The 11,872-nt window shown below is 45.5% G+C and overlaps 1 protein-coding gene across 1 annotated transcript; it reads right to left on the bottom strand.

Annotated features, from left to right (window-relative positions):
* Window positions 1-4,962: 4,962 nt before the first annotated feature.
* LOC144273662 (olfactory receptor 5V1-like) lies at window positions 4,963-5,895 on the bottom strand. The gene has a single exon (XM_077832350.1). The coding sequence runs from the start codon at window positions 5,893-5,895 to the stop codon at window positions 4,963-4,965; it is 933 nt and encodes a 310-aa protein (XP_077688476.1).
* Window positions 5,896-11,872: the final 5,977 nt, after the last annotated feature.

An 11,872-nucleotide genomic window follows, 5' to 3' on the forward strand; every position in this document is an offset into this window, starting at 1 on the left:
TTACTCAGTCTAAGGCCCCCTCCACGGTGATTTGTAGATTCCCCGGGCGGTTTTCCTCCGGTGGATGGCTTTTTCCCTTTCTTTTCCGGGCTTTCTTTGCAGCTGTAGCATTCCAGGGATGCCGGAGCAGATGATAAAAGTCTCTCTCAGCCGGATACGGGTCCACAAACAAACAGGAAGCGGCTGGGTCTGGGGGCTGGGTCCCTCCACTTCTCCCCTCTGGGGAGCAGGTCAGCAGGACCCTCTTTCTCAGGGGGCCTCAGCTGGAGCGGCAGAAGTGTCCGAGGGCAGGCGGGGCAGGGGGGACCGACAGCCAGCTGGCAGCTGACCAGCACTCAAGCAGCAGCAGAAAAACAAAAAAGAAAAAGGAGGAAGAAGGGGCAAGAGCATCTGTCCCAGTCGGGGGCGGGGGGGGAAGCTGCAAGCAGGGGCAAAAAGCAAGGAAAGCCCAGGCCAGAGGGCAGCAGGAGAGGGTTAGAAGGGAACCTTGTTCCCTGTAGAGGGAAGAAAGTTTGCTATCGATTAATTAAAGCACCTGAATCCAGTCACCTGATAAAAAACCCTGCTTCAATCAGAGTAGAGGAGGAGTTGAAGCAGAGTGGATTGGTGCTGGAGCAGAGAGCAGTTTGGAGGGAAGCAGAGGAGAGTTTGGAGAAGTGCTGTGGTGGGCTAAGAAGACCAAGACCCTAAATAAAGGGACACCTGGTTTGTGCTGAGGGAGGGCAGGAAGCCCCACGAGCTGAAGGGCAGGAGAGAGAAGTAGCCCAGGGGAAGGAACCACTAGTTCAAGTGGTTTACCGCTATCCCTAGGGCCCCTGGGCTGGGACCTGGAGTAGAGGATGGGCCCGGGTCCCTCCCTCCCCACTCCCCTCCTCTAGGACACTAGTGGGGCAGTTAATACCCCAGTTCAGGGGCAAGAAACAGTGCCCTGAACCCCCCTACCCCCCAAGAAGAGAAAGCTCGAGACCCATCATAGCACTGCTGGCAATTTGCCGGACTAGGTTGAACCTCTTCATAAAAGGATTAAAAACATACACTTTGTTGCTGTAGGGCCCGAGGCACAGCCAGGGTAAAGACCCCAGTGGATTTCATTGGGTTGCAAGGCAGTCAGTGAAGCCTAAAGGAGAGGGACGTGGGCCAGGATCAGGCCTTCACCTGTCCCACCGACTGCTGCACACACAAGGAAATGCCTTTTCCAGGGGATCCCTCGGTGTGAGGGGGCCGCTCTGCAGGGCTGGCAGGAACGGACATAGAGCTGATCATGGTCTGGGGCTGTGCCGCTGTGTTTGCCCAGGGGTGGCTTCCAGCTCTGAGCTCCTCCTAAGGGGACGAGATGAAGAGCCTTTTTTGGAGACAGAAATGCTGAGGAAGCTGCAGAGCACCCCGGGGAGACCTGTCCCTGCTCAGATATTAAGGCTTTTTTGAGGGGAATGGATCACTCCAGAGGAGCCCAGGTAAGCTCCTCAGCCCAGCCCCTCACCCCTGGCTCTGGCCTATCAGACAGGGGTGCTGGGCTCAGGGCTTGGTTTGTAAACCAGGGCTCATGACTTTGATTCCCACTGGGCTATGGGGTTCAGCGCTCAAGGGGTTCGCCTGTCCGCCCGGATTGGCTGGGGACACACAATGACCATAGACTGGAGGGTGAAACCTTCTCATCTGAATCAGGCAGTTCTCACTGAGCCCAACTGACTTGCAGAGCATATCAGCACGGACATCTCCCTGCAACTCGCACAGCGAAAGGTGTGTCCCCCCACATACCATGTAGTGAATGGAAACAGTTCTCAGAGTCAGACATTAGGGTGCCGAAGTGGAGCTGTGTGTGGGGACGGGGGAGCCCTGGGTAACAGGGGTTTGAGGGTCAGGACAGAGGTCTATCTGCAGAGTTGTTCAGGGGAGAGAATCAAAGGCTGGGCTAGCAAGGGAATGGGGGGCCATGAGTGAGGGGCACCAGCAGAGCTGGGAGATCCCAGGGCTGAGATAGCAGGGCAAGTGGGATTGGATTGAGTGGCACCAGCAGGGCTGTTTGAAGCCCACACCTGGGCCAACACACCTGTTGTTTCTTTACTCTGCAGACCATCTGGTAGGTTATTTCCATTTACTCCCAGTTCTTAGGAACTTCTCATGACTGGCTTTGTTTGCCGAACGTCCCCTCCCATATCTCACTGGCCACCTGCTCGGCCCAGCTCCAGCGCTGAAACTTGCAGAGCCCGGGGGCGGGGGTTCACACCTCTGAGTGAGAAAGTTGCAGCACTTTAAGGTGCCAGTGTACACATGCCCTTCGGAAGGAAATATCAAAAGCACAACTGCAAAATGGGATATAACTAGTGAGGTGGTGGCATAGCTGAAAAGGATCTGGGGTTATTGTGGATCACAAATCGAATGAATCAGTAAAGTGATGCAGCCATGAGAAAGGCTAATATCTTCTGGGGTGGATTACCAGGAGTGTTTGATATAAGACATGGGAGGTCGTTGTCCTGAGGTCCCTTCCAACCTGATATTCTATGATTCTACCTGGTTGACCCAGCTTAGCCCTTTCCAGCTCTAAGCGCTTCAGCTCTGTCTCCACCTCTAAGTGGTTCACCTCCATTTCTGCCTCCAAGTGCTTTGGCTCTCTCCTCTCCTTCCCTCCACCTCCAAGCGCTTCTCTTCTGCTTCCAAGTGCTTTGCCTCTGCTTCTGACTCCAAGCATTTCACCCCAACTTCCGCCTCCCAACGCTTCATCTCTAGGAAGAAATTCCTTTCTTCCTGTCAAGGTTCCTTCCCCACTCTGAACTCTAGGGTACAGATGTGGGGACCTGCATGAAAATCTCCTAAGCTTACTTTTACCAGCTTAAGTTAAAAGTTCCCCAAGGTACAAACTATTTTACCCTTTGCCCTTCCACTAAACATTTATCTGGGTTTATTTTTATTAGGAAAGCGTTGTATGGAAACGTCTTTCCCCCCAAAATCCTCCCAACCCTTGCACCCCAATTCCTTGGGAAGGTTTGATAAAAATCCTCACCAATTTGCATAGGTGACCACAGACCCAAACCCTTGGATCTTAAGAACAATGAAAAAGCATTCAGTTTCTGAGAAGAAGGATTTTAATAGAAGTAAAAAGAATCACCTCTGTAAAATCAGGATGGTAAATAGGGTAGGGTAAACGGGGTAATTAGATTCAAAACATAGAGAATTCCTCTAGGCCAAACCTTAAGTTACAAAAAGACACACAGACAGGAATAGTCATTCTATTCAGCACAACTTATTTTCTCAGCCATTTAAAGAAATCAATCTAACGCATATCTAGCTAGATTACTTACTAAGTTCTAAGACTCCATTCCTGTTCTGTCCCTGGCAAAAGCATCACACAGACAGACCCTTTGTTTTTCTCCCTCCTCCCAGCTTTTCAAAGTATCTTGTCTCCTCATTGGTCATTTTGGTCAGGTGCCAGCGAGGTTATCCTATCTTCTTAACCTTTTACAGGTGAGAGGATTTTTCCTCTGGCCAGGAGGGATTTTAAAGGTGTTTACCCTTCCCTTTATATTTATGACACTTCCGTAGTTAGAACTCTGTCTGGGTTAAGGGCATCCCTCCATCTTGGCACCTGGATCTTGGGATGGGGAGAGCTGACCATTCCCTCCAGGGAAATCTCCAGTCCCCCATTCCCTCCCTGCATTTCTGTCCTGAGGCTGGATGTCTGGGCTTGATCTGGGTCTGTCTTCTCCATGGCTTGCCGCTTTGGGAAGACTGGTTGCTCTAGGGTTTCGGTGCCTGACCGCAACCTCATGCACAGGCTACCATACTCTAGCCTAGCTATTTCGTTGCCACGAAGCTAGAAAAAATAATAAACTGCTTGTTGGACTCCCTGTCTTTGCAGGCTAAACCCTTTGTGTGGCTGTTCCCCCTCAGGCAGAAAAGAAAGAAAAAAAAAGACACCCCCCCCCCGCTTTACAGGTTGCCAAAAGGAAAAATGCATCCCTTTAAAATCCTGAGGTCTGTGCCTCTGGTTCAAAACCGCTCTGCCACCATGTCAAGGCTGATTCCCTACTCTGGCACTTCGAGTGCAGAAGGTGGGGGCCCGCAAGGATTCTAAAAATTAATACTGGCCACTCCAGGCTTGTATTAAACTCCCAAGGTTATAGCTTTTCTTTGACCTTGGATTGGTAGGTCGCCACCCAAGTGCAGAACCCCTTTGAGAGCCCAGGGAGGCGCACCTGAGAATTCCTTCCTGTGGGGTACCCAAAAGTCTTTTCACCATGCCCCCTCTGGGGAAGAGCTGAGAAAGGAAAAAAAAAAAAGAAAAAAAAAAGGGAAAATCAGCTGTTGTCACCAGCTAATTAAACAACGTGCACAAACCTCTTAAGACACAAAAATTCTATTCTGTTCTTTAAAAAAGGTACATTTTATTTTTTAAAAGGAAAGAAAATACATCTGGGAACTCAGCTATTGCTAGATTTTAAAAGAGCAACTACAAGGGTTAAGCACCAAGAATAGCTTTCTTGAGGTCTATCTTAAAGGTTACAAACCAAAAGCGCCTGGGGTTAGCATAGAGGAATCTACAAGCCATCAAGAAATAAAAGGAATAAACCTAATCGCATCTTCCTAGACATTTCCTAATCTACTTAGATATCTGGGGTTTAAATGAGTAGTTTCTAGGTATGATACTGATGATTTTTTCATACCTGACTCAAGCTTTTCACAGCATAGATGTGCCCTGTCTGCCTCTCCCCAAGAGAACAACAGACAGACAGACAAAAGGGGAGTCTTTTTTCAATTTTAAAAAGTTCTAGCCTTCCCATTGGCTCTTTTGGCCAGATGCCCACTCACTTCCTTTTACCTACGCATAGCATTGAGACTTTTTAACCCTTTATGGGTAGAGCAGTTAGAGAACAGCTAATGGCTGGCTGGGTGTCCATAAAAGGGAGCTCCCCTCCACACCTTCATTTATCACAACACTAGTTACCCACAGTTCTATGTTCAACACTACTTGAGAAACTTGAATTTACACAATATATTCCTTAGAGCTGTTTTCACCTCCTTGTTTTTCAGGCTGTAGATGATGGGGTTTAGCATGGGAGTCAAGATGCTGTACTGGATGGAGACCATTTCATCCAAAGCTACAGAGGAGATTGAGCTGGGCTTTGTGTACTGGATAAAAGCTCCCAGGTACAACAAACCAACCACAATCATGTGGGAGCTGCAGGTGGAGAAGGTTTTTTGCTTGCCCTGCACAGAAGACATCCTCAGGATGGTGGAGATGATGTGAATGTAGGAGATCAGGGTGAGGAGGAAGGAGATTGCTCCAAGCATCACAGCAGAAGTGAGAAGCACCACTTGATTGGTGAAGGTATCCGTGCAGGACAGTTGTAATAGGGGAGGGAGCTCACAGCTGAAATGGCGGATTTCATTGGGCCCACAGAAATGCAACTTGAAGGTGAAAACTGTGTTAAGCAGGGCATATAAAAACCCGATGGTCCATGCCCCACTCACCAGCTGAACACAGATCCCTTTGCTCAGCATCTCTGTGTAATGTAATGGGTCACAGATGGCGGCGTAGCGATCATAAGCCATTGCTGAAAGAATGAAAACTTCTGTACCAGCTAAAAGGATAAAGAAGAACATCTGGGTAATGCAGCCGTTGAGTGAAATAATGTTGTGCTCTGCTAGGAAGTTCATCAGCATTGTAGGCACTGTGATGGAGGAATAGCAGATATCGACAAAAGATAAATGGAAGAGGAAGAAGTACATCGGGGTGTGAAGGTGAGAATCAGCTCCAATCACTAGCATGATCAGTATGTTACCAACCAGAGTAACCAGGTAAATAACTAAAAACACCAGGAAGAGGAAAATCTGCACCTGTGGGTCACTGGAAAGTCCCAGAAGAATAAATTCAGTCACTTTGGTTTGATTTTCCATTGGCGTTTATTTAGGAAATCTGATCTGGGAGACCAGAAAAAAATGAAATTAACACTTCTCATAAAAGTAAATTGAAACAGCATGTGGAGATCCTCAGACCAATAGCATGCCTGTAAAGAGAGCCCTATTCCTGCATATAAAAGGTGTGTTTTAAATAGAGTAAATTGAGAGAGAGAGAGAGAGAGAGGGAGAGAGAGACACTGCATGGAATTTGTGCGTTTTAAATTGACAAAATGGGCTGGATTCACAAAAGGACTTGGGCACCTAAGTGCCACTTTCGATGCCTAAATTCCAGCATCAGGTCCCGCTGGTATTCACAAATACCCTGCTCAGGTGTGACTAAGGGACAGTCTGCTGTGGGCCTCCCTCAGGCTCTCCTCTTGACCCTGTTCCGCTGTGGATACATGATAAAAGAGGCAGTGCAGCAGGGTTACTGGATGCTTGGACTTCTGCATCTGGGATGAGGGTTCTAACCCCAAGGCTATGAAGGCATTCCCACACTCTCTCTTCAATCTGGCCTTATGACTTCAACAGAGCTACAGATGAGTTAGGGCAGCATGGGGTCCGGAAGATTGACTCCAATGGAGCTATGGCCAATTTGTAATAGCTGGGCATCTGGACAAATCTTTAAAAATAATCTCTTTCTCTATTACATTTTGTCAGTTGTTCTAGATAATTTTGTTGAACACACTATTTAATATCTGTAGTGTATGATTGGAGTCATATCTATTAAAATCATCAGGATTTTTCAATAAGAAGTGAATGGGACCAGCAAATATTCTCTCGGCACTGTGACAAACTTGAAAAGAAGGGCCTGATAGAAAATTAATGGGTCTGTTGTTCCTAAGTCATTTAAACTCTGACTCAGTGGGACTTTTGACTCATTGTTCTGCATGTCTGAATATCAGGCTTTACATATAGAAGAGCATCTATCCTGCCCCCATAAACGTCAGTGATTATTTTGACATTAGTTTTCATTGGGAATGGGAATGAGGCCAATGCTCTCTCCAATGTCCCATTTATTTTTCTCCCCATATGACCTTAGAGAGAAAATAACCATTCCTTCATTATCAACTCATAAGACAAATACCTAAGAACAGAGATTGACTTTATACTAGAACCTGAATGTAAGCCCAGGCAGATTCTGTGTGAAGGGGAAATGTCACAATCTAGAGAAGTAAATAGCTGGCCCCCGCAAAGATCTTTACTGGGACCATTGCTCTTCAACATAGACATAAATGACCTCGAAAAAAGGTCAAATCATACAAAATTTTTGCATATGATAGAAAATTTCTCAAGATAGTTAAGCCCAAACAAACTGAGAAGAGTTACAAGGGGATCTCACAAAACTGGATAACTGGGTGACAAATGGCAGATGAAATTCAGTGTTGATAAATGCAATGCATATTGGAAAACATGATCCTATCCATACATAAAAAAAATGAAGAGGTATAAACTAGCTGTTTTCCCTTAAGAAGAGAGATTTTGGAGTTATTGTGGATAGTTCTCTAAAAACATCTGCTCAATGTGCAGCGGAAATAAAAAAAAACTAACAGAATATTGGGGACCATTAAGAAAGGGATAGATAATAGGACAGCAAATATCAGAATGCCACCATATAAATGCATGGTATGTCCACACCTTGAATACTGTGTGCAGTTGTAGTTGGCCCACCTCCAAAAAGATATATTAAAATAGAAGGGCAACAAAAATGATCAAGGGTATGGAACAGCTTCCGTATGAGGAGAGATTAAAATGACTGTTGACTTGGAAAAAGGCGATTCAGGGGGAACATAGCAGAGATCTACAAAATCATGAATGATGTAGAAAAAGTGAATAAGGGAATGTTATTTACCCTTTCACATCCCATACAAACCAGGGGTCACCTACTGAAATTAATAGGCAGCAGGTTTTAAACAAACATAAGGAAATACTTTTTCACATAATACACAATCAACTTTTGGAACTCATTACCAGGGGATGTTGGGAAGGCCAAAAGTATAACTGGGTTCAAAAAACAATTAGATAAATCCGTGGAGGAAAGGTCCTTCAATGGCTATTAGCCAAGATGGTCAGGGACATAACCCCATGCTCTGTGTGTCCCTAAGATGCTGACTGCTAGAAGCTGGAATTGGACAACAGGGGATGATGGATCACTCAATAAATTGCAATGTTCTGTTGACTCCCTCTGAAGCATCTGTCGTGAACCACTATTGGAAGACAGGATACTGAACTAGGCGGACTATTGGTCTGAAAAAGTATGGCCATTCTTACATTCTTATTAAAACTAAGTGTCTTCTCCTCTCCAGGCCCATAAAACACACACACACACCACACTCTCCAAAAATAAAAATTACAGCTCACATGTACCAAATGAAATCTCTCAGTGCTGCCGAGAGAGAGAGAGAGATGGGTGATTCAAGTAGCAGCTGGGTTCCCAACCATCGCCCCTGTGCTGCAGCTTACTCTATGTGCACACGCAGCGTAGTTATGGCTGTCTCAATCCCAGGATATTCGAAAGATAAGGCACGTGAGATGATCTATTTTATTGGACCAACTTCTGTGGATGAGAGAGAAGAGCTCTGTGTGGCTCGAAAACTTGTTTGTCTCGCCAGCGGATGTTGGTCCAATAAAAGATATCACCTCACCCACCTTGTCACTGTATGAGCAGGCAGAAGTCAATGAGACTTGGTAGAGAAACCCACTCCTAGATAAGGAGGGACAAAATCTGGTCCTTTGGAATGGAAAGGGTAAAATAAGTTTAAAAAGGAATAAAAATATGAATCAACTCACCTGCCTTTTTAATGTGGATCATAAACATGGTGAGATTGTTCTGACCTCTGCTTTTCTCTTTGTTGTCTTAGACTATCTACCTACTTACTGATTTGTCTGTCTAGTCTCTCTATCTGCCTCCACAATACAGCACCTCAGGATATCAACTCTTCTTTACCCCAAACACTTACATCTGACAAGGGAGGTACGGTTAGCACTGAGAGTGGAGCAAAAAGCCTGTCCTCATCTGACTGCAAGACTAAGAAGTGATTCTTGAGAGCTGTTTAGATGGTTTCCTGTTCCCCTTGGGGCAAGATCCCTGAAGTTCACTCTCTGTAACAACCTACCAGTAACACTGTGCCGGGTCAGTCCTTAAGCAGCAATTTACCATGCATAAGAATAAGAGAATTGAGGCTTGGATTACCAAAGGAGCCTAATGGATGTAGGTATCCAACCTTAGTGACAGGGTCAGATTTTCAAAGCACCCGAGGAGCTAGACACCCAAATAGCAAATCATTTTCTCTCCCATATGGTACTTTGAAGATGCTAGCCACAATGTAAATGGAGCAAATAGACTTCATGAGATAGTGAGAAAAAAAATAGGGGATGAAACATTGTTTTCTTGCACCCATCAAAAAGCAGTCACTATTTGGTTGACCCTCTACTATTTGCAAATTTGACACCTATTTGCCAAATATTTTCATTAATGGGGGGAAAGGGGGAGAGTCCAAATTACAATCCAGCATATGGACCCATAGCACCCACCCCCAATATCTTTAGCCTATTGGTTGGAGTACTCAGGTGTGGGAGAAATTCACTCATTCACTTCCCACCTCTGCCTGCAGTGAAGAAGAGATTTGAAGTTAGCCCCCCCACCCCCACCTCTCAGAAAAGTGTTTTAATCTCTGAGCCATAACGTAATTTAGGGCAAGGCTTTCTCAGACTCTTCTGCTGAAGCTGTTCACATTGTATAAATCAGCAGCCCATCATCAGCAGGAGATACACATCATGCTAATGCAGCCATGGTGACACTAACACACACATCTCTTAGTGGTCACATAAACATTCTGCCAGCCAAGCAGAGGCCTTTGAAGACGCTGAAATGCCAGTGACACAAAACTGATCAGATGTGTGACTTCTTCGCATAGAGAACCTCCTGTTGCCAACCAGCTACCCAGAGAGGTAAAACTATTCACCCATTCAAGGTCATTGCTATCTACATGTGCATCACCAAGTCATTCATTTCTGATGTATAGGAGGCAAGCATGGCTTTGGTTTTATCATCATAGATTAAGCTATTTTTCCTCAGCTCTTGGTCAGTAGTCTCTCCAACTAAGGCAATATCATTCTCATATTCAAGATCCACTAAAGATGAATCTTTAAATAGTATACCTCCTCCTTGGGCCTCAGTCATCGGATAGTCTATTATACCATTAAATACCAAAGGGTGAGAGATTGCATACCTGACACACCTGTGATTCAACTGAAAACCGGTCTGTAATACAACCGTTGACCCTCACACAGGTCAATGTACCTTGGTACTGTTCCTCCCTGTGGTACACTAAGCCCTCAGGCACCCCACACTGGTGAAGCTGTATCCACAGCGCTGGTTGATGCAGTGAGTCAAAACTGGCTGCAAAGTCTATAAACACGATGGTAACATCCTGTGGTCACTCTATTCATTTTTCAGTAAACCTATCTGTCTATCAAGTCTGACACATGGAGTTTGCCTTTAATAATTGTTAAGATTGTTTCAGGATCTGTCACTACAGTTGTGCTTTTTGTACCATATAATGGAATGGACATTTCACCCAATAGGTCTCTCTGGGTTGTAGAGCCACCCTCCCTATGGGGTGAGGGAGGAGGCCCTTTCCAATAGTTGACTAACACCTTACACTTAGTGTATGTCCACACAATCAACTAGGGGTGTGAGTCCTAGCTCATGTAGACATACTCACGCTCGCTCTCACTGAGGTCGATCACTTAAAATAGTAGTGTAGCTGTTAAACACCTAAACACCTGTCAGGAATGGTCTAGATAATACTTAGTCCTGCCATGAGTGCCGGGGACTGGACTAGATGACCTCTCGAGGTCCTTTCCAGTTCTATGATTCTATGAAGTACAGACAGTGGATGGAGTTTCTTTAGGAGGAAGACATGAATCATGCAATCTCTGGCAGACAGTGGGGATATCAAAGGCCATTTGGGGACAATATGCATGAAGTGGATTTTCAAGAAAATTGTTGGTGGTGAAAATTATGCAAATGACTCACTTGAAATCCATCCTTTTGAAGCTGCACTTTGAACAGATACTGATTGTCTGGCTGATTACGTAATCAAGGTCGCTTTTAAGAGCAAAACTGGAGAAATCAATGACCTATAGAGTAAGGAGTAGCTCTTGGTCTGGGCTGAGGATGTAATGAACTTGAAAAGACAGGAAAACCCTTGGGTAGTGGTTGAAGAACAGCTCCTGCCAGAGCCTGGCACACATACTTAATCCCATCTAAACTCATCCTTCACTAGAAGCTAAATTAGTCTGTCTTTGCTCTTAAGTTACAGGAACAGAATCTGTCTGATTTACACTCTCCTGGCCTCTTCATATTCTCCAGTGTGTCCATGCAATGGTCAGTATGGTTCCCTGAATGTGACCCAGCCTGTTCAAAATGGTTCCAGTGCTCCCCAAGGGCAGAAGGCTACAGACTTTAAGGCATTGCCTCTCAACAACCATTAAGGCTATGTCTACACTATGAGCAAGAGGTGTCAGTCCCAGTGCATCCAGCTAGGATTCCAAAATTAGCAGTGTAGCAGTAATATCATGGGCAGCAGTGAGTGGAGGCACAGGCTGTTTTCACTGAGTAGAAACCCACCTGAACCCAATGGGTATGTATTTGGCATATCTTGCCCATGCCACTGTCTGTACTTCATAGAATCATAGGACTGGAAAGGACCTCGAGAGGTCATCTTGTCCAGTCCCCAGCACTCATGGCAGGACTAAGTATTATCTAGACCATTCCTGACAGGTGTTTGGTGTTCAACAGCTACACTACTATTTTAAGTGATCTACCTCAGTGAGAGCTAGCGTGAGTATGTCTACATGAGCTGGGACTCACACCCCTAGTTGATTGTGTGGACATACACTAAGCGTAAGGTGTTCAGTAAGATTTGTCCAGGATACCATCATATCTGTCACAATGGCACTCTTGCAA

This window comes from Eretmochelys imbricata, chromosome 13 (genome assembly GCF_965152235.1).
Source record: "Eretmochelys imbricata isolate rEreImb1 chromosome 13, rEreImb1.hap1, whole genome shotgun sequence".
Taxonomy (NCBI): Eukaryota; Metazoa; Chordata; order Testudines; family Cheloniidae; genus Eretmochelys; species Eretmochelys imbricata.

Bases quoted from the DNA above. Each gene is read 5' to 3' on its own strand.
- LOC144273662 (XM_077832350.1), bottom strand. From the start codon at position 5,895: ATGGAAAATCAAACCAAAGTGACTGAATTTATTCTTCTGGGACTTTCC.